Here is a 22,762-nt window from a genome sequence, read left to right as displayed (position 1 = left end):
TCAAGGCACCAGGGACAGGTTGCAGTCCCGTAGCTTGAACCCAGCACGCACAGGCTCAGTGAAGGTGGTGTGGAAAGTGTAAAGGAGCTCTAGTCTCCCGTAATCTTTATAAAAGGAGACGTATCCAGCCTCATAATCCAAGTACACGGCCACTCGTCCTGGGTAGGTGTATGGGGCAGGGGTTTCCAGTTGTTGGGACTTTCCATTATGATACACGCTGTAGCTTTTTGTGGTAACCCTCAGAGCCCAGGAGTGTGGGCTTTGACCCAAATCACTGTCTCGAATCCCGCTGTAAGTGACCGCTATACAAATACTAGATTTGGGTGTCAAGTTGAATTCCACCTCCCAGAAACAGCGGCCGGACAGGGCAGGGGAGCAGAGGACCTGGGGACTGGGGGCAGAAGATGACAGGGCTTGGCTCATAAACGTCACTGTGCGGTTGTTGTTTTCAACCTTCAGTCTCCTGTCGGCTGTGTTTGGGTCCAGGAAGAGTTCACAGAAATCTGGGATGAAGAAAAGTCAACGTTATTGGGGCTGACTATTCCAGAAAAAACATAGGCTCCCAAAAACAGTACAATGGTCAAATTAGAGGTTGATACACAAGACACAATAAAGATATTTGTCACCCTAAGTACAGTTTCTCATGATATTTGTACCAGATGTAATAACCCTGTGACAAGGAAGGTCTTTTGAATTAAGCGGATCCTTAAAGAGGTCAACATAAATATCATGAGTCTGACACCTGGTCTAGTTGCAGCAGGGGAATAATTAAACCTATACAATATAGGGCTTAATCTGCTCCACTAAAACAGGACACTGAGGGCTTCACATTGGTTCAGGTCAGTGGTACAAACAAAGCACCTACATTTGGTCAGGCCGTCTGTCAGAAACTGGGCTCCTGCAGGTTTCAGGCTGAAAGACAAGAAAACACTGTGACTGGCAGAACAGTTGATCTCTCACTCTAACATCCATCTGTAAATCCTCCAGTCTACAAATGTATCTGACCACTCATGTGGACAGATTCATTCCAGATTACATTCCCAAGGTGGGAAAGTAAACTCACCCCCAGTTCCACCCAGGGGGTGGGGAAGTCCACTTGGGCACACGGCACAGATATTGACGCTGTTACTGTTAAGGCGCCATATAAATACAAGTTCTTCTTCTACTCACCGCAGCAGATGCACCGTAATGACTCCAGCAAACTTAATTCCTGTGTCCTCATTTTGCTCTTCAGTTTCCAAAGCTTATTCCAGAGACCGGGCAGTGTTTGAGATTCCAGAAACTCAAACACCGGTGTTTGAGAAATTACGGCAAACTTCGGGTGCGGGTGGGTCGGGTTACAAAGCACACTTTTTTAAATTTCCTTATTTATTTATTTGTTATTTTTCATTTGTTGAAGGGCGAGTTTGGCTCATGGGGTCCTTTCAGGGAACCTGCGATGGCCAATTGTTGTTGCACCTTGTCACTGCTGCTGCAGTGACTTTATTCTCTTGGCTGTTTCTGTCAAATCTGTTGAGCCTCTGGGGGCCCCTGCTGGTTTGGGGGCCCCAGGCAGCTGCCTGCCTTGCTTGTGCATGACGGCACTTCTGACCCGAATTAACACCGTTTTTAGTGACAGTGCAGGATTTTAGAGGCAGTTGTGGTGAACAGGTCTGAGCTCATTCTACACATTAGGACATGGAGGAACATGTAGGGGGAGGAAAATACTTAATTTTAACATTTTTAAACTGCGTATAGTCCCTTTAAAATTATTAAAAGTATCAATACTTAGATAAATGTGACATTACAGTGATATATTGTAAAATGATGTTTTGTCCCTGCCCTTGGAGTCCATGGGCTCACCTGAGAGACTGCAGAGGGCCGTGTGGGGCCCGTAGAGCAGTCAGGTGCTCGGCAGAGGCTCCTGGATCGTTGTATCTTAGATCTAACTCTCTCAGACGGGAGGGGGAGGAGCTCAGAGCTGAGGCCAGTGAAGCCCCGCCCCTCTCTGAGACCCTGCAACCAGACAACCTACAGACACACAGGATCAGCCTCCAAAGGACGAATATTAAACATCTTCATTTTGATATTGGTTTGGGCTGTAAGGATCCTACGTCTCACCTGAGTGTCTCCAGGCGGCAGCTCTTCCTCCTCAGGCCCTCACACAGCTGCTCCACTCCTGAGTCCTGGAGGTTGTTGTTACTGAGATCCAGGTGTGTCAGAGAGGTGGAGCTGAGGACTGAGGCCAGAGAGCTACAGCTGACTCGGGTCATGCCACAGCTGGAGAGACTGCAGCAACACAATGAAAGACAAAATAAGTATCTTTTTTTACTACTTGGGTGTCCTGGTTTTTCTCTGTACACAAACAGAATTTCCCCTCGGGCATTAATCAAATAGTGTTTATGTCCCGATATCACAACACAGAATTATGTGTGTCTCACCTGAGTGTCGTCAGTCTGCTGTTGAGACGCTTCAGCTCATTACACAGTACCATCACTCCTGAATCTAGGAGGTCGTTGTTACTGAGATCCAGGTGAGTCAGAGTGGAGGAGCTGAGGTCTGAGGTCAGTGTGCTGCTCCATAGTTTCAAGTCACTGAAGGACAGACTGGAAACAAAGGAACGCCATAAATGCACATTTAAAGTAAAGCTTTGAGTAAACTCACAGTAAACTCACTCGGCTTTTCTTGAAGCCTTCACCACCGGCAGCAGCTTCTGTAGACCTTCCTGGGAGGGACAGAACTTCTTTAGGTCAAACTCCTCCAGGTCTGAGTCTGAGGAGAGTAAGAGGAAGCAGAGAGCAGAACACTGAGAAGAAGACATCTGTTTGTTAGCAGGACCTCCTTCAGTCATGATCTTCCGCGCCTCCTCCAGCAGACCGTGATTGTTCAGTTCGTTCAGACAGTGCAGCAGGTTCAGGCTCTTCTCTGTAGACAAACCCTCTTCGTTCAGCTTATCCTTGATGTACCCCACAATCATAGAGTTGGTTATTTGACTCCCTGTCTCAGTCAGCAGACTTGGCAGCAGCTTCTGATTGGTCGACAGAGACAGCCCCAGGAGGAAGCGCAGGAACATGTCGAGGTGTCCGCCTTGGCGCTGTAAGGCCTGGTCCACAGCAGAGCGGTAGAAACTTGCATCAGACTGGGAAGTGCTGCGCCGTAGTGACACTAGATTCTCTTTATAGCTGAAGAAGATGTGATGGACGTGAAGAGCAGCCAGAAGCTCCTTCATGTTTGGACGGGTGAAGCAGGCGACCTGAGAGTCATCCAGGTTAAAACTGCTCAGGTCAGAAACGTAGAATGCCTGGTTTCCATTCTGCAGCTTTTGAAAGGCCGTTGTTCCCAAAGGCTGAAGAATCTTCCAGGGAGTGGCCTTCTCAGAGGTGCTGTTCCTGAGGAAGTTCTCCTGCAGGAAGTGGATGTAGAGCCTGGTCAGGGTCATGGGCAGCTCGTGTTTCTTATTTATAAAGTTGTAGATGATCCAGCAGAAGTCTGGGCTGCGGCTCATGATACGGAGGCTGGGGTTGTTCTTGATGTGTGTGATGACGGCTGTGGCTTTCTGCTCGTCTCCGAACCTCTTCCTGAAGAACTGCTCCCTCTGAGGCTCGCTGAACCCTCGCACCTCGGTCAAAAGGGAGATGCACTTAGCAGGGATCTGAATGGCCGCCTCGGGGCGTGTGGTTATCCAGAGGCGAGTGGAGGGAAGCAGGTTCCCTCTGATGAGGTTCACCACTAGCTCCTCCACTGAGGCGCTCTTTGAAGGATCAGTCAGGACCTTGGTGTTGGTGAAGTCTAGAGGAAATCTGCACTCGTTCAGACCGTCCAAGATGAAGAGCAGCTGGAGGTCTTCAAAGCGGCACATTTCTTCTGTTCCACTAAAGAAGTGCTGGAGCAGTCCCTCCAGGCTGAAGCTCTTGTCCTTCAGTTTATTGAGCTCTCTGAAGGTGAAGGGAAGCAGCAGCTCGATGTCCTGATAGACTCTGCCTTCAGCCCAGTCCAGACTGATCTTCTGAGTCAGCACAGTTTTCCCGACGCCGGCCACGCCCTCAGTCAGCACTGTCCTGATTGGCTCTCCAGATTCAGATCGTTGTTTAAAGATGTTCTCAAAAGCTAGAGCGGGATCTGCTGGTTTCCTGACCCCATGTTCCTGATACATCTCTGTGATGTCGAGTTCCGTGTAGATCTCTTGCAAGGGGGCGGGGTTTCCTGCTGTAGCCCCGCCCTCGCACACCTGGCTGAACTTCTGCTGCAGGAGAGTCTTCAGTTTCTGGCGACTCACACGAGCTGTTGGCTCTGTTTAAAAGACAAAAACAGCTGAGTGAAGGTCGGGCCGACAGTGAAAGTCCTCATTATTAACCAGACGAGACACAGGAGCCATTTCATTTATGTGACATTTACTTAACCAGGAAAGTCCCACTGAGATAAAGAGTCTTTTTCCTTTAGTCGTGGCCCCAGCAGGGAACCTATCGTGCATATTTTTAGTGATGGGGAAACCAGAGTAGCCGTACGAAACCTACCCAGGACCAGGAGGTAGGAATGTGCGAGCACTTTCCAAAAATATATAGTTTATGGTACCCACAAAAGTGGGAACATGTTGTAAGGGTTTTGGGGATTATTTCTTCTTCTACTTCTTCTACTACAACTTCCGCAATTTTCAACCAGTGAACAATAACGAAACTCACAGATTTTAGCCCCAAATTTCTAAATATTGGCTCGATAGCACCACCTCAGTCTTTTTTAACATTGCGCGGTCGGACACGGCAAAAATAAAAATGGTCATAGAATTAAAAAATCGGTACAGACGTGCAAAAAATATTATGATGGCAACGCCTTCCACCATATTGGATGTCAGCCAAAATCTTCCTACAAAATCTATGTCTTTAGTTGTGGGTGGCATGGTAGCGCGGCGGTTAGCGGTCGTGCTTCACTAGGTCACTAGGCCCCAGGTTCGATTCCCACCTGGGCGGGGCCTTTCTGTGTGGGGTTTGTATGTTCTCCTCAAGTGCAGAATCCGTACTTGTGAACTCCTCAGGTCTGTTCCGCGGAGTTCACGAGTGTGGGCTCGGCTTGTTCAGCTTTTGGAGCGAGTGAACTCGATGACATCACAGGGAGTAGCTCATTAACATGGGTCTTTGAGCTTTAACAAAATGAATAACCTCATGTGAAAATAAAAAGGTGAAACACTGCAGGAGAAGTGGAAAGATGCTGTTAAAGACATCATTATAAACTTTTGGAGTAAAATAAAATGTTTACATTTTAGTCAGTTTCACATCATTTATACATTCATAGCCTACATAAATAATGCATTATCTGTAAAGTAATTAAACATTTAAATCTTATGTGCAAACTGAAATAATAATAAAAATAGATTAATTACTTCTTTTTTTTTGCTTTGGGGGTTACACATTTTAAACTTAAAATTGAAACTTTAAAATATGAAACCGTTTTTTAAGTTTCCATATAAAGATTTGTCTGCAACGCCCCCCTCAATAAAACAATGTACAAATAGAATGGCGGCGGCACGGTAGCGCAGCGGTTAGCGCCTCCGCTTCACAGCTAGAAGGTCCCGGGTTCAGTTCCCACCAGGACGGGGCCTTTCTGTGTGGAGTTTGCATGTTCTCCCCGTGCCTGCGTAGGTTTCCTCCGGGTACTCCGGTTTCCCCTACCACTAAAAACATGTGCAATAGGTGAATCCTCCAGCCAGGTGATTCTGACCATCAGCCTGGCTCCACATCATGGAGACGGGTCCCCGGGCGCGGCACTGCCGTCGACCACTGCTCCTGACGGGTCGCCCCAGCGGCATCGAAGGATGGGTTAAATGCAGAGGACAAATTTCCCTACGGGGACAATAAAGTATACAAACAAACAAAACAATGCAGGCCTAGAGAAAATGAAAGCATGACCAAGTTGTTTCAACACTTCTGCTCAGTAAAACCTGTCTGAGCTGGAAACTCTTCTCTAGGGATGAAACGTCACATGGCGGAGTTTATTTCCACAAAACGATGACGATGATTGGAACTGAGGAGTGGCCGCAGGCGGAGGCTCGCGGTGATCCACGTGCTCAAAGCCAAATGAATTGTGGGAAATATAGCTGGCGGAGAACGCACAAGTCTCCTCCGATGCATGCATGGTGTCCTCGGTGGAGCGAGTTTACAGCAGGGATTCACAGCAAACTTTCTGCTTTCACAGGTCAGGATGAATGATGTGGGTGAATGAATGATGGTGGTCAGAGGGACCGTTGGCACTTTGTGAGCATGTCTGTCAAAGGCGCTATACAAATGTATTTATTTTGATTTTTAGGGATTATTTGGTCGGGACGTTTATGAACATACATGGGTCTCATGCATGTAAATACGCCACACCGGATTGTAACATTGGGCTAATTTATGTCCGTTGTACTGTGAAACACATTCTCTTTCATCCTATTGTACATGTTTTTAGTGGTCGGGGAAACCGGAGTACCCGGAGGTAACCTACGCAGACACAGGGAGAACATGCAAACTCCACAGAAAGGCCCCGTACAGGTGGGAATCGAAATTATTGAACCCACAGAGCTTCTCTCTGCCTATCACAATGATAGCACTTGAATAAAAAAATATATAAATTAAATAAATAAAGTCTTTCTATAGCATTAGAAATGACTATAGTTTTGTAGAATAGTCTGTCATAACTGGCTTGGTCTTACTGCTCCTTGGATGATCTTCTTTGCGTGTTATGGCAGTGGAAGGCTTCGTCGGATCCTCTTCTTTGTGTTTCACTACAGTCAGGAGCCTCCTCAGACGCTCCGCCAGCTGCTGGTCCATCCTCATCAGGAAGTCCAGGGTGATGCTCAGCACAGCCTCTCTGCTGCTCTCCCACTCTCTCTCTGGGGCATCCTCTTTGGGGTTCTCTGAGCTCCTCAGGATCTGGCGGAACTTCGTCAGCTGTTCTTTTACAAATGTCACAATGTCTTTCTCCAATCTCTGCGTAAGACAGAGACAGGGTTTAAAGTTTAAACTGCACAAACCTCTGAACATGATTTAACAACACTTACTGCAAACACAGGATCCAGAGGAGTCGGCTGATGCTGAACAACATCTCGAGGAGTCTGCATAAGCTGACCGTCACTTGGTTTGTTCTGGTCCTCTCTGTGGAGAACAAAGAGGCAATAAGAGGAAACCTGTCAAATTAATCAATTGCATGCAACACATCTTTAGACACTTCCCATTGTTTTTCCCCTTTGAGCTGCCATTTATCGTGGTGGGTTTTTTGAAGTGCTTGAATGATCCTTGGAGTTATTTTGTCTGGAGCATTATGTCTCTGGTAGGGTCTCCCATGGCATGGCCCCAGGTGACGGGCCAGACTAAGAAACAGTCAAAACCCCTATGGACAGATATATGGGGCCCCGGCAGGTGCCTCAGCAGCCAATCCTCACACAGCATCTGACTGTGGGAATGTGTCAAAGCTCTCGATTTACCGGTTAATCTACGTTTCTACTCTCACCTATGTTCATGAGATCTGGGCCATGACCGAAAGGACAAGATTGTGGATACAAGCGGTCAAAATGTTTTTCCTCTGCAGGGTCTCTCTTAGAGAAAGGATACGATGCTCAGTGAACCAGGGGGAGCTTGACATAGAGCCGCTGCTCTCTCAAGTTGAGAGGCCCATTTAGAGGAGGCCCCGGGGAAGACCTAGGCCTCGCTGGAGGGACCATGTCCCTCACTCATTGACTATCTCTACCCACCTCCCCTCCCGTAATGTGTATTATCCTATATCATCCTCTTGTGTATAATTGTGTATGTTTGTGCTTTGCTTTATTGTGATTTCAACTTTCAGCAACAAAAAGGGGCGCCTTGTACGTCTGCCCTGGTGCGTTTTGCGCGTGTGCGCAAACACACCAGGTAAAACTCCTAGTTGTGAACCTGTTCATGACAATAGCAATAAAACCTATTCTGATTCTGATATCTTTGTGTCCTGGAGTCGCCTCAGGATCCTCCCAAAAAAGCAGGAGGAACGTCAGGGCATCTCTGCTAAGACTGCTGCCTCTGCGACCCATTAAGATGAATGGATGATGGATGAACAGATGGACGCCCCAAAAAATCTCATGAATTGTCTCACACCAAAGCTGGCCATGAAGAGGAGGCTCTGCTGTAAACTTCTACAGAAGCAACGCTCTGGACCTAAATATGTCTGAAACGAAGGGGATTGTGGTCGCGTAAGAGACAAGACACTCTCGTCTCATAGCAACAAGCGCCTATTTTCAATTCTGAGATACTAAAGATGGAAGAAATGTCTTCTGTTCTGAAACTGGATTCAATTACAGAGAGGTGAAGTTAGACTCGTCATGGCTTCAGCAAGAGGCAACTGTCCTAAAACACATTTTTGAACAAATAAATATAGACTTCTGATTCAAGCTGATCTTTTATTTGAAACACTGTCAGACAAAAGCAGAATCCAGCGCTGACCATCAGGATTTTACAGCACTAGCATTATCCCTGTGTTTCAGAAAAGAAGAAGATGCAGAGTTTAAAAGTCTGCAGCATAAGGGGAACTGTCATGGAGTCGTCTCCGCTTTGCTTTGGAAGAATGTCCCATTGTCTCAGCCTGACCCAAAGCTTCATCTGTGCGAAGAAGAGAGAGCGGAGGTACGTAACAAAGTCAGGTGGTTCTAAAGGAGAAAGTTCAAACCAGCCGATACCTGGGACAGATAGTTCTGAGGTCAAAGATGGAGCCTCGTGTTGTTGAGGTGGATCCCTACAGGGTTTGGAGGAAGCATTGGTCAAACTGATGAAAGTGTGACATGTGAGTTGAGGTAAGTACAGACATGGCTCTTCTCTTAAACCCGGTGAAGAATGTAAAATCGTGAGCTGCACTTGTAGCTCCGACCAAAGTTTGCTCTGCTTTTTGCGGTGCTGGTGATGTATTTTGCTAATGACCTGCCTGACAGAGATCATTGCCTCGATGAGAGGAGGCTCACTCTACGATCAGTGTCCAAAATATCAGACACTGCTTGATACTGTATGTGCTGCATCTCGTCTTTGTTTATACATGTTTTAATCTTTGTGACTGTCGCACTGAAACTGAACTATGGCAGAACATTTTGCCCACAACTTGTAATCTTTGTCTGAAAAGCCATAACTGTGTAGTGTACGGCTTTAGACAGATGTGACTGTGACTGTCATGATAGTCCTTTGGAAACAACGAGGATTTTAGTAAATCCAGTGTTTGTGAAAACTTCCCAAAGAGAGTAGGATTGCTGCTACAACTAAAATGTGTTGTGTCATGTTTTGACAGATGCCCCTGAAGCAACAAAAAATACCGTTTTGTTTTAATCAGGGATAAGGGTTCATCAATTAAAATCACATTGCTGAATGATAATAGATGCAAGACAAGAAAAATGATGCTGTGAACAAAGGCCAGTACCTTGCACAGTGTGTTGTGAGTTCAGCAGGGAAACACTCCCAGGGGTCGACTGCACTGAGGCTGTCCCACTGAGGCTGCAGAGGGGTTTTACTCAGGGCCATCAGACTGAATAACCAGAAGAGCTCAGACAGCAGCTCTCTGGACACCTCTGGAGCGTTCTTCACAGCTGCACTACGGAAGTCCTGAGAGGAGAAAGGTTAGTTCAGTTGCTGTCAGCAGGCTGTGTTTGTGTTCAGAAAACACACCTGTTTGTTGCTGTGGAAGAGCGCGAGCTGCAGGTTCTCCAGGCTGCAGCGCAGATGATCCTGGACCTAAAGGAGACATGGTTAACGTTGTGGACAGAGTTCTGTGATGACACTGTTGGATGAAATACCTTTTTAGGAAGCTCGTTCTGAGACATGGTTTCGGTGAATATTGCGTACAACGCCTTCTTCACCGAGTCCGTACGAGACACAGCTTCTTTGAAGACGCCCTGAAAGGTTCAGAAGTTACATTTAGGACAAAGTCACAGTTGAGTTTATATCACGGGTCTCCAACCTGGACAACAATTTCCCTGTTTCTCCAAGTCTTTCCACATTTCTACAGAAGGCGGACTCAGGGGGGCGCTAGCGAGCCAGCAATGGAGTAAGACGCTTTTGCAGAAGCTCCCGCTGAAAGTAAATTAAAAGTTCCTAAAAGCAGTATTTTACAACCTACTTCAATACATTCTGTACAGCTGAATAACGTTAAGACGCTAATAGTTCATTCCATGCTTTGTTTCTGGCTGAAATGTCGGCTGGTCTGAGGAAATACAGCTACCAAGGATCAACGACGGCAAGGCCTGGTGTATCCTCGGACCGGAGTACTCAGAAAAACCCGAAAGCAGCAACGAGCGCTAATGCCTAGCATGGAAGAAGAACGGCCTGAGCTGATCAACATGGACATCGTGGAATTAAAGTCTGAGGTCCTTTTGTCTATCATAAATGATATTGCCGGGGTGTTAAAGGAGGAACTTAAAAAAGCACTCGCTGAAGATTTTGAGGACATTAAGACGCAGGTGCAGAGTGTGAAGGATGAGATCGCCAGCTGGACCTTGTTCACTGTTTTATGGGGTTGGGAGCCAGCCAGACGATTACTTGTCTTTATTTAATGCAGTACTCATGTTTTTTTATTCCCATTACTTTCTATTTTTTCTCAATTACAATGTTTTCTGTAAACACCAGTAATGAGTGTGAGTGGCTCGCCTAGTGACTGTTTGATAAACATTGTTAGTTGGAATGTAAAATCTCTGAACCATCCAGTTAAGCGTAAAAGAGTCCTCTCCCATTTACATCAGCTGAAGTCTGACATAGCGTTTCTTCAAGAAACTCACTTGCGCATCTCTGATCAATCTAGACTTACAAGTAAATGGATAGGCCAAGTATACCACTCCAAATTCAACTCCAAAGCACGGGGAGCTGCAATTGTAATAAACAAATCATTACCTTTTGTGGCTACAAATATTGATGCAGACCCAGCTGGACGATTTATTATTGTTGTAGGGACATTATACGGCGTCCCTCTGGTACTGGCAAACACGTATGCCCCTAACTGGGATGACGCAGATTTTTTCAAGAATGTTTTTTCACGCCTTCCAAATATGGCGTCACATAATGTAATTTTTGGTGGAGACCTAAATAGTGCGTTGTCCTCTTTGGATCGCAGCTCCCAGAAGGTTAATTCGGTCTCTAAGTCAGTACGCGTTATCCGTTCTTTCCTGGATACGTATGGGTTGGCAGATGTTTGGAGATTTCGAAATCCATCCTTACGCAAGTACTCATTCTTTTCAAATGTTCATAAAACATTTTCCCGTATAGATTATTTTTTTCTGGATAAAAAACTTCTCCCTCTAGTCACAGACTGTGATTACAAAGCCATGATTATTTCTGATCACTCCCCTCTAGTTCTCTCCTTGCGGATTCCAAATGTAAATAGTAACTACCGACCATGGAGACTAAACCCGTTGCTGTTTGCAGATGAAGAATTTAACGACTTTATGCGATCTCAAATTGAACTATTTGTTAGTATCAATCAAACATCCGAAGTTTCACACTCAACTGTATGGGAGTCCCTCAAGGCATACTTGAGGGGTCAGATAATCTCCTTTTGCGCAAAACAGAGACGAATTGAAGCTGAACGCCTCAGTAAATTGGCTGATGAAATAGTTAAACTAGATGCCGTCTATAGTAATTCACCTACTCCCACATTATATAAACAACGATTACAACTACAGACCGAATACAACCTTTTATCTACAAGACAAGCCGAATATCTTCTCTCTAAATCTCGAAGTTGCTTCTATGAATATGGAGAGAAGACAGGTAGGCTTTTAGCACAACAACTACGACAAAGAACATCTAATCAAGCTATACCAGAAATACAAAACGATCAAGGAGTAAAATGCACAGACAATTTAGAAATAAATAATAGCTTTTTGAAGTACTATCAAAATTTATACAACTCCACGCCAACTAGCGATTGCTCTGGATTAGAACATTTCTTTCACAATCTCAACATTCCTTTACTGGAAGCAGATGCAACTAAAGGTTTGGAGGAACCAATCTCTAATGATGAAATTCAAAGGGCTTTGAAAAGCATGCAATCCGGGAAATCTCCTGGCCCTGACGGGTTTCCGTCTGAGTTTTATAAAGAATTTGCCCCTCAAATCACTCCATTGCTAAAATCAACATTTGACAAATCCTTTATTTCACAGTCTCTTCCCCCAACAATGCGTCAAGCAGTCATTTCTTTAATTCTTAAAAAAGATAAAGACTAAAGCCTAAATTGCAGCTCGTATCGTCCAATATCATCACTAAATGTAGACACCAAAATCCTTGCTAAGGTGTTGGCTCATCGCTTGGAGAGAGTCTTACCTTCCATCATCTCACCCGATCAAACAGGATTTATTAAAAATAGATATTCCTTCTTTAATATTAGACGCTTACTAAATATAATGAAAATAATGCCTCTGAAGCAGTAATCTCACTTGACGCCGAGAAGGCATTTGATCGGGTGAGGTGGGATTTTCTTTTCTATACATTGAAGAAATTTGGATTTGGGGAAAATTTTATTTCCTGGATAAGGGTGTTATACTCATTCCCTCTTGCAGCTGTTCGAACTAACAACAATCTATCTAAATATTTTCAGCTTCAGTGCGGCACAAGGCAGGGGTGCCCTTTGTCACCCCTCCTTTTTGCACTAGCGATTGAACCATTGGCAATTGCCTGAGGCAGTGCAGGGACATCAAAGGGATCCTTCGTGGGGAAACGGAGCATAAAGTCTCGCTTTACGCGGATGATATGCTCTTGTTTATCTCAAACTCTTCACAAAGTCTCCCAAAAGTTCTAGACCTGCTAAAGGAATTTGGAGCAATCTCAGGATATAAAGTTAATTTTGGTAAAAGTGAAGCCATGCCCATTGGCAAAGTAATAGGGGAATTATCAACTACTTTAGATCCTTTCAAACTTAGCTACAATAAATTCAAATACTTGGGTATATGGATCACACGCAACCACAAAGATTTATACAAAGAAAATTATCAGGTGTTACTATCCAAACTAAAACAAGATTTTGAGAGGTGGGAGTTGCTGCCCCTCTCGCTTGGTGGCAGAATTAATACAATCAAAATGAATATTTTTCCAAAATTTTTGTATTTATTTCAATGTCTTCCTATTTTCCTGACCAAAACCTTTTTTATCAATTTGAACAGCCACATTTCCTCTTTCATTTGGAATAAAAAACCACCAAGATTAAAATTAAGTATATTACAAAGGCCCCGGAGTGCAGGGGGCTTGGCACTCCCAAACTTTCAATTCTACTACTGGGCGTCCAATGTGAAAGCAATACTGTACTGGACAGAGGGGAATGATAACTTACCATCATGGGTAGCTCTAGAAAAATTGTCAGTAGAACATGTCACACTTGTATCTCTGTTATGTGCCAGGTTACCTCTAAAAAGAACAATCTCCAGCTTCACGTCGAACCCACTGGTTATTCATTCAATCAAGCTGTGGAACCAGTTCAGGAGGCACTTCAAATTGACCGAACTATGCCTCACCGCACCGCCGCAAAGACATTGTATGTTCCCCCCATCATTAATTGATGAGGCCTTTAGTGTCTGGACAAGTCTTGGAATAACATCGTTGCATAAACTCTTCATTGACAATGTTTTCAGTTCTTTTGAACAGCTGAGGACTAAATATCACATCCCTGGATCCCATTTCTTCAGATATCTACTGATTAGGAACTTCATTGCCTGTAACATGGACTCCTTTCCGTCTTCCCCATCCCCATCACTTTTGGATGATATCTTCAAGCTCAAACGAAATACCAAGCGCCTAAGTGTTATTTATGGATTGTTAAATAACTACAAAATGGTGACATTGCAGATACTCAAAAACAAATGGGAGGAAGACTTGTCTGTGCAGATTTCAGATGAGACCTGGAAAAGGATTATTAACAGAATTTTTTCATCATCTATTTGTCTCAGGCATGTTGTTATACAATTTAAAGTAGTACATCGCCTTCACTGGTCCAAGACCAGATTGAGTAAGATCCGAGAAAATTTCGACCCTACATGTGATCGGTGTAAACAAGATCCAGCCTCTTTGGTGCATATGTTTTGGACATGTACAAAATTACATAGCTTTTGGGAACACATATTTGATATTTTTTCTAAAACGTGTGGTTTTACCCTGAAACCCTGTCCATTTGTTGCATTATTTGGAGTGACTATGGATGCCCGTGTGACAAAGGCACAACTCGGCTTGATAGCCTTTGGTGCACTGTTGGCGCGTAGAAGAATTTTATTGAATTGGAAGGATGCACATCCACCTGTATATGGACACTGGGTTAGGGATGTCATGTTCTATATACAACTAGAAAAGATTAGATACACAACAAAGGGTTCTGTCCAAAAATTTTATGACATCTGGAGACCTTTCCTTACTCGGTTTGGGGATTTGGATGCAGGGGATATCACTGTGTAATGTGCATGATCTATTACTGCATTGTTTATTATTGCACATTTTGTATTGGGTCTGGCTGGCTGTGGGTGGGGGGTAGGGTGTAAACATAAATTCTCAATAAACACACCTTGATCAAAAAAAAAAAGAAGGCGGACTCGGATGTGATCACTGCCTTGAGCAAAAAACTGAAGTCACATTGACAGATGCGTTGTCTCTTTTTGTTTTGTGACTTTGTGACCAGATGTTTTTTTGATATATAAATATAAATATATACAGTTGTGCTCATCGTGCTCAAACCCCTCCACCACGTTAAGGTGGCGGTTGCAGGAGGGGGGATAAAATCTACTGAACCTCCACAAAAACACTGCAAATATGTACAAAAATATCCAGCAGAACAATGTGGAACAGAAACCACAAATGCAGTTTGCAAAAAAAGGCAAAAAACGCAGCTGTACCAAGAAAAAGGGTACACCCCAACCCCCACTCTGACATTGAGGTCTAATTGTCAGAGTGGGGCATTTCCATTTTTTATCAAACGTCCCAGCACTCCCACCTTTTTTCCCCCCCCCCTTTGTTGGAGTGGTGACACTTTACCTTTTGTGCAATGTCCTGCGATTCCGACACACAAGATAATTATTAAAAATACGTGGGCCGACGAGAATGAGCTGTATACACTCACATCCACTCACACAAGACAGAAGATTTCGAAAATTAAGTGTCACGTCACCCTAACCCTAGCGCTCAAAACTACTGTCGGAATGGGGGGACATCATGATGGAGGGTTGTTGGAAATGACACGGATTCGGTTTGGAGGGCTGTCTAAATGGAGAGTTGTCGAAATAAGGACTGGACGCCCCTTAGACCCTCATGACACAAGGCAGAGCACATGGTCCATTCTTAAAGGCCATTCATATTACTTTGTATTTTGTTTGCTGGTGCATTGCACCTTTTTATGTGCATCCCTGTTCAAATAAAGCACAAAACCGGCAGCCTACATGATTCACTGAAACAAATGAGAAGGAAAGACACACTGGTCACACACAGAGATGCTTGTTATTTTTATTTTATTTTATTATGCACCCTTTCGTGCCCCTGTGGATCTGGAGCTGAGCAGAAGAAGCTCACTGCTGTTTTGGAGCAAAGTTAGAGACTCCTAATCTATTAAAAGTCTGTACAGCTTTACCTGGATGATGGCCTGAGCTCTTTCTGGAGTCTGGCCCTCGCTTTTGAGGAGCTTCTTGACTTTGGGCCACTCGTTGATCCTCAGGTGTTGGTACTTTTCCTGGAGCCTGCTCTTATTGATGGGGCTGGTCATATTCTCTGTGTCTCCTGCTGTCAGGGAGAGGGAGATGTCCTCGGCCAATCTGTACAAGCACACACTTGGTTAGACTCTCGTTCATGTGACAGAATATTGCAAAGAGCCCATAGATTCAAATACTGTAGGTTGGATTTGAGTGTGGAATTATATATCGCTGTAGAGATTTTCAAGGCTCATCGATTGAGGCTTTTTCTCGCTCTATGGATGGGAGAAACATCTGGGAACTTTTGCTTAGCCACGCCCCCTTTTGGGAGGAATCAAGAGTTAAAACTTGCATTGATGTGTTTGTGAGAACAGGGATCAGTTCTCGTTCTGAGGATAAACTATTCCAAACCAGTGTCAGAACCTTGGACACATCAACTCACTGTCAGAAGACGATTGGCAGATGTTTTATTTTTTATGGGAAAAAATATAAATTCATTCATTAACGTATTAATATATTAATTTATTTGCTTATGTATTTATTTATTTATTTACTCATTTCCTTATGCACAGGCTATTCGCCTGTGCATGTATCTTTCTGTCACTGTTGCGACATAGATGTAATTCTCAAGTGTTGTGGTGTTAAGTGTTGGGACCAACCAGCTGCAACCACAACCCAAACAATAATATTTAAAAAAAAACATAAAATACGGTTTGACTGTTTGAAGGAGTTCATAAATTAATGTTGATTTAAGCACTGAATGTGGAATAAACCTCTAAATCTGAAATCATGATCAAACACATTATTGTTACAGACTCAGGTTGTATTCAATGTGGAAAAATGTTCTTGGAAAGTCTCACAACCCACTGAAAATGGTTCCACAAGTTACTATCTCTTTAACATTGCAGCTTCCTGAGGGAAAGGGTCAGCACTGCCATTACTACAACTACTGGACTTGTTTCCAAGGAGCTTAGTACTGCAGTACATTCCCACACTTGTTACTTGTGACTAGTATTAATTGAACTAAATCACTGATTAGTGATGCAATAGTACCTGTCTTTGAAGGATTGTAGTTCGTCCTCTGCCTTCTTCAGTTTGGATCTGTGGGAAACATATGCGCTACAATTAAATGTACACCAAAAAAGTAATAATTGTCTGATTTCTGGAGGTCACAGAATAACAACGTGGCAATGACATCAAAGTTGCACATTTCAAAAATAGCCCTGAGGGTTAACATAATCAAAGTTTATTTTCATTTTTATACATTGATTTGCTTGCAGCGAATAATAAAAATGTCAATATTTATGACACATATTTTTGTCAATATTCTTTTCTTCTTCTTTGTGAGGCAGGCAGGGACTGTGTCTCTTCTACAAATCTTATCTTCTGCTCTGTTGGCGCAGGACAATCAAATTAACCTGCTATACAGATAAACAATGTTTTGTAATTGTACACCTTCTCACCTTGACACAAACTGTTTGACCCTCTCCCCTAAGGAAGGAGCTTATGGTCCAATCCAAACCTGCAACCTCCACTGCAGTGCCTTTAAATGAGTGGCTTTATGGGGGTGCCTGCGCTCTTTCTCCTCACATTTCTACAGGCCAGTTGAATATGAATGACTACATGTCATCTAATGCTTCTGTAAGTACATCCAAGGATATTTGCCATAAATTGATAATGACGGGTGAGGAGCTCAGCTACCCAGGAGGAGCTCAGAGTAGAGTTGCTGCTCCTTCACGTCGAAAGGAGCAGCTCAGGTGGCTCGGGCATCTGTTCCGGATGCCTCCTGGTCGCCTCCCGCGGGAGGTGTTCCAGGCATGTCCTATTGGGGAGAGGCCTTCTGGAAGACCCAGGACACTCTGGTGGGACTATGTCTCCGAGCTGGCCTGGTGTCACCTCGGGGTCAGAACAGCTGGAAGAGGTGTGCGTGGATCGGGAAGTTTGGGCATCTCTGCTGAGACTGCTGCCCCCGCGACCCGGCCCCGGATAAAGCGGAAGAAAATGGATGGATGGATGGATTAAATAAATAAATAGATGTCAGTTAAAAGCTAAGCTAAAAAGGTGGGTCTTGAGCTGTTCTTAAAAACATGAACGTTCTCTGCAGCCCTGAGCTCCTCCGGCAGGTCGTTCCAGAGGCGAGGGCCGTAATATTGAGTCTTTTTGTTGAGGAATAACTAGGAGACCCCTGCCGGAGGAGCGAAGGGGCCGTGAAGGTTCGTAAGGTAAAAGCAGTTCTGAAAGATAAGAAGGACCAAGACCATTAAGACATTTAAAAAACATTAAAAGAACTTTAAAATCGATCCTGAAACACACGGGGCCAATGCAGCGATTCTAAAACCGGTGTAATGTGGTCCCGCCTCCTGGTCTTTAGGACTCGAGCTGCTGTAAACCTGAGATCCTCTTTTTGGGAAGAGCAGAAAGCAGAGCATTACAGTAGTCGATACGACTGGTGATAAAAGCATGCATGAGCGTCTCCGTGTTGGCCCGAGAGAGAACGGGGCGACTCTGGCCATGTTCTTTAGATGATAAAAACCTATCTTTGTGATATTCTTAATGTGTGGAATAAACGCCAGCTCAGAGTCAAAGATCACACCCAGGTTCTTCACCTGTGAGGAAGGATTAAAGACAGTGACTGTAGTTTGGGTAAAAGTCTCTCTCTCAGGGCCGATGACTAAAACTTCAGTTTTGTCCTGGTTAAGCTGGAGAAAGTTTTCTGCCATCCAGGATTTGATTCTAAAATGCAGTTAAAAAGTGCATCTATTGGCCTGGTGTCATCAGGAAACATGGAGATGTATAACTGTGTATCATCAGCATCACTGTGGAAGTTGACTCCATGTCTCCTGATGACATCACCAAGAGGGAGCATATACAAGTTAAAAAGCACTGGGCCTAAAATCAAACCCTGGGGCACACCACATGTAATTCCATGCACCTCAGAGGAGCAGGTATCCACACTGACCATGAACGTCCTGTCTGTGAGGTAGGAAGTAAACCATTTGTGTACAGCACCAGAGAGGCCGATGTTTTTTAAACGAGTTAAAAGAATAGTGTGGTCGACTGTATCAAAGGCTCAGATCCAGTAGAACCAACACTGTGACCTTCTGTGAGTCATAATGTAATCTAAAGTCATTTAAAATCTTTAAGAGCGCGGTCTCGGTGCTGTGGTTTACCCTAAAGCCGGACTGGAATTTCTCAAGGACATTATGTGCAGTAATAAAATCATTAAGTTGGATAAAGACAAGTTTTTCTAAGATTTTGCTTGAAAATGGTAATTGTTCAAATCTTTACAGTCCAAATTGCTCTTCTTCAACAGGGGCCTCACCACCGCCCCTTTAAACGCAGCAGGGAAGACCCCCGTCTGAAGAAAGCAATTCATGATGGTTAAAAGCTCATCTCTAAAAGTTCCATAAAATGTTTTAAAAACGGGGTTGGGACCGGGTCTAAAAGACATGTGGTGGGAAAGCTTTATCAAGCATCTCAGCATTAACCAGGACAAAACTGTCTAGTGTTTCCTCTGGAACAAATAGACAATCAGATGTATTTAGAACCGTGTTACTTTGGGTAGATAAAATATTACATCTGATAGTATCTATCTTTCCTCTGAAGTGTCTGCAAACGCCTCACAAAGGGCGGGCATCTGTGGGGTTAAAAGGAGTTTTGTTTAAATTAGGGTTTAAAACATTTTCTATCGTTGAGAATAAGACTTTTGGGTTATTTTTATGATTGGTGATTATTGTGGAAAATAATTTGTTTCTTGCATTTCTTATTGCTGTATTGTAGCTCTTTTGTTGAGCACGGAATATTTGATTATTTATCATTATTTTGCTTTTCCTCCATCTCCTCTCGGCCTTCCTGCAATTTCTCTTAAGTTGTTTTAGCTCCCCGTTTCTCCAAGGGGGAAGGGGTTTAGGATTAATCTTTTTAAGTTTGAATGGTGCAACTGTATCGAGGACAGTGAGTAGTTTACTGTTAAAGTTGTCAACAATAAAATCACAGTTAGCAGGTAAGGTCACTGGAGGAATTTGTTGTAAAGCATCAATACATTTTGCAGCCACTTCAGGGGTGAAATCACAGTTTTTGCTGAGGACTTTCGCTGAATCAAACCGGTGACATTAAAAAACATGCAGTAATGGTCAGAGACAGCCAAGTTGATGACAGAGGACACAGTAGTGGACAGGCCATACGTGATGACCAGGTCAAGACTGTGTCCTTTCTCGTGAGTTGGCTGCGTGATGTGTTGTGTGAAGTCCATAAAATTAAGAACATTCAGAAACTCGGTTGAAACGGGGTCTAAGAGGTTTTCTATGTGTAGGTTAAAATCACCGGTTAGAATTATCATATTAAAAGAGCTGTGTAAAATTGATAGAAACTCTGAGAATTCATTAATAAAGAGGGGACATCTTTTGGGCGGTCTATAGATAGTGACGCATAAAATCGGGGGGTTACTAAAAATAACTGCATTGTGTTCGAAACTCGAGTATTGATCAAATAAAATAGGTTTGGTGGCAAGAGTGTTTATGCATATAGAGGCAGTCCCACCACCACTTTTTCCATTTCTGGTTGAAAAGGCACTGCTAAAATTAGGTGGGGAGGCCTCTGCAAGAACAGCATTTGCATCCGCACCCAGCCAGGTTTCAGTTAAAAACAATCAAGAATATTATCTAAAATCAAATCGTTTACAATAAAAGACTTATTCGGCAGAGAGCGGACATTTAAAAGAGCCATGTTTACTGTGGTAGGGGGCTGAGTGTTTAAGGAACTATGAGATGACAGTGCCTTGGTGAGAGGTCTGAGGTGTTATGGAAATTATGGAAATCCAACTGTATATTATTATATGTTTATTGTAATCACATTACTTATCAACCCCCATGAGCTGCCACCTTAACGTGGTGGGGTTGTTTGAGTACCCGAATGATCCGAGGAGCTATGTTGTCCGGGGCTTTATGCCCCTGGTAGGGTCTCCCATGGCAAACAGGTCCGAGGTGACGGGTCAGACGAAGAGCAGCTCACAAGACTTCTATGGACGTACACCAATCAAGGACCGAGACGTCGCCCGGCATGGCGCAGCCGGGGCCCCACCCTGGAGCCAGACCTGGGGTTGGGGCCCGAACGCGAGCGTCTGGTGGCCGGGCCTCTGCCCACGGGGCCCGGCCGGGCACAGCCCGAAGGGACGACGTGGGCCCGCCCTCCTGTGGACTCACCACCCGCAGAGGGATCCATAGGGGTCGGGTGCTAAGAGGACTGGGTGGCAGTCGAGGCCGGGTGCCTCGACGACCTGGTCCGCATGCACAGCTTTTGGCGTTCGGGACATGGAACGTCACCTCGCTGGGGGGGAAGGAGCCTGAGCTTGTGCGGGAGGTTGAGAGATACCGACTAGATATAGTCGGGCTCACCTCCACGCACAGCTTGGGTTCCGGATCCCAACTCCTGGAGAAAGGCTGGACTCTCCATTTTTCTGGAGTTGCCCGCGGGGAGAGGCGGCGGGCTGGGGTGGGTTTGCTCATATCCCCCCAGCTCAGCCGTCACGTGTTGGAGTTCACCCCGGTGGACGAGAGGGTCGCGTCCCTACGCCTTCGGGTCGGGGACAGGTCTCTCACCGTTGTCTCGGCCTACGGGCCCAACATCGGTGCAGAGTACCCGGCCTTCTTGGAGTCCCTGGGAGGGGTACTAGATAGTGCTCCGACTGGGGACTCCATTGTTCTACTGGGGGACTTCAACGCCCACGTGGGTAACGACAGTGAGACTTGGGAGGGAGTGATTGGGAGGAACGGCCTCCCCGATCTGAACCCGAGTGGTGTTCTGTTATTGGACTTCTGTGCTAGTCACAGTTTGTCCATAACGAACACCATGTTCGAGCACAAGGGTGTCCATAAGTGCACGCGGCACCAGGACACCCTAGGCAGGAGGTCGATGATCGACTTTGTAGTTGTGTCGTCTGACCTCCGGCCGCGTGTCTCGGACACTCGGGTAAAGAGAGGGGCTGAGCTGTCAACCGATCACCACCTGGTGGTGAGCTGGATCCGCTGGCAGGGGAGGAAGCCGGTCAGACCTGGCAGGCCCAAGCGTGTTGTGAGGGTCTGCTGGGAACGACTGGCGGATACCTCTGTCAGTGGGGTCTTCAACTCCCACCTCCGGAAGAGCTTCACCCAGATTCCGGGGGAGGCGGGGGACATGGAGTCCGAGTGGACTCTGTTCTCCTCCTCCATTGTTGATGCGGCTGCTCGTAGTTGTGGCCGTAAGGTCTCTGGTGCCTGTCGTGGCGGCAATCCCCGAACCCGGTGGTGGCGCCCGGAAGTAAGGGATGCCGTCAAGCTGAAGAAGGAGTCCTACCTGGCCTTGTTGGCATGTGGGACTCCTGAGGCAGCTGAGAGGTACCAGCAGGCCAAGCGTGCTGCAGCTCGTGCGGTCGCAGAGGCAAAAACTCGTGTCTGGGAGGAGTTCGGGGAGGCCATGGAGGAAGACTATCGGTCGGCCTCGAAGAAATTCTGGCAAAGCATCCGGTGCCTCAGGAGGGGGAAGCAGTGCTTCACCAACACTGTTTACAGTGCGGGTGGGGGGCTGCTGACCTCGACTGGGGATGTCGTCGGACGGTGGAAGGAGTACTTCGAGGACCTCCTCAATCCCGCCTTCACGTCTTCCGATGAGGAAGCAGAGGCTGGGGACTCGGAGGTGGGCTCGCCCATCACCGTGGCTGAAGTCACCGAGGTGGTGAGAAAGCTCCTCGGTGGCAAGGCTCCGGGGGTGGATGAGATTCGCCCTGAGTACCTTAAGTCTCTGGATGTTGTAGGACTGTCTTGGCTGACACGTCTCTGCAACATCGCGTGGCGGTCGGGGACAGTGCCCCTGGATTGGCAGACCGGGGTGGTGGTCCCTCTCTTTAAGAAGGGGGATCGGAGGGTGTGTTCCAATTACAGAGGAATCACCCTCCTTAGCCTCCCCGGTAAGGTCTACTCCAGGGTGCTGGAGAGGAGGATCCGGCCGATAGTTGAACCTCGGATTCAGGAGGAACAATGCGGTTTTCGTCCTGGTCGTGGCACACTGGACCAGCTCTATACCCTCCGTCGGGTGCTCGAGGGTTCGTGGGAGTTCGCCCAACCAGTCCACATGTGTTTTGTGGACTTGGAGAAAGCGTTCGACCGCGTCCCTCGTGGTCCCCTG

General features: G+C 45.6%; 1 protein-coding gene across 1 annotated transcript in view; it reads right to left on the bottom strand.

Moving 5' to 3' along the window:
* The window catches only part of LOC306978378 (NACHT, LRR and PYD domains-containing protein 3-like), a gene marked incomplete at its 3' end in the record, with an annotated part of 44,792 nt that continues 22,030 nt past the window's right edge, over positions 1–22,762 (bottom strand). The window contains exons 4-16 of the mRNA XM_079576901.1: positions 16,658–16,705; positions 15,547–15,727; positions 9,752–9,850; positions 9,624–9,689; positions 9,379–9,560; positions 7,010–7,103; positions 6,662–6,938; positions 2,655–4,269; positions 2,421–2,585; positions 2,101–2,268; positions 1,843–2,010; positions 866–912; positions 1–503 (exon numbers count right to left, since the gene is read on the bottom strand). Of these exons, the coding sequence (XP_079433027.1) occupies positions 1–503; positions 866–912; positions 1,843–2,010; positions 2,101–2,268; positions 2,421–2,585; positions 2,655–4,269; positions 6,662–6,938; positions 7,010–7,103; positions 9,379–9,560; positions 9,624–9,689; positions 9,752–9,850; positions 15,547–15,727; positions 16,658–16,705 (3,613 nt within the window). The remainder of the gene's footprint in view (positions 504–865; positions 913–1,842; positions 2,011–2,100; positions 2,269–2,420; positions 2,586–2,654; positions 4,270–6,661; positions 6,939–7,009; positions 7,104–9,378; positions 9,561–9,623; positions 9,690–9,751; positions 9,851–15,546; positions 15,728–16,657; positions 16,706–22,762) is intronic.

This window comes from Gobius niger (genome assembly GCF_951799975.1).
Source record: "Gobius niger genome assembly, chromosome: 19".
NCBI lineage: Eukaryota > Metazoa > Chordata > Actinopteri > Gobiiformes > Gobiidae > Gobius > Gobius niger.
Note: the sequence above shows the minus strand (reverse complement) of the source record. Positions and strands in the feature narration are given on the sequence as shown.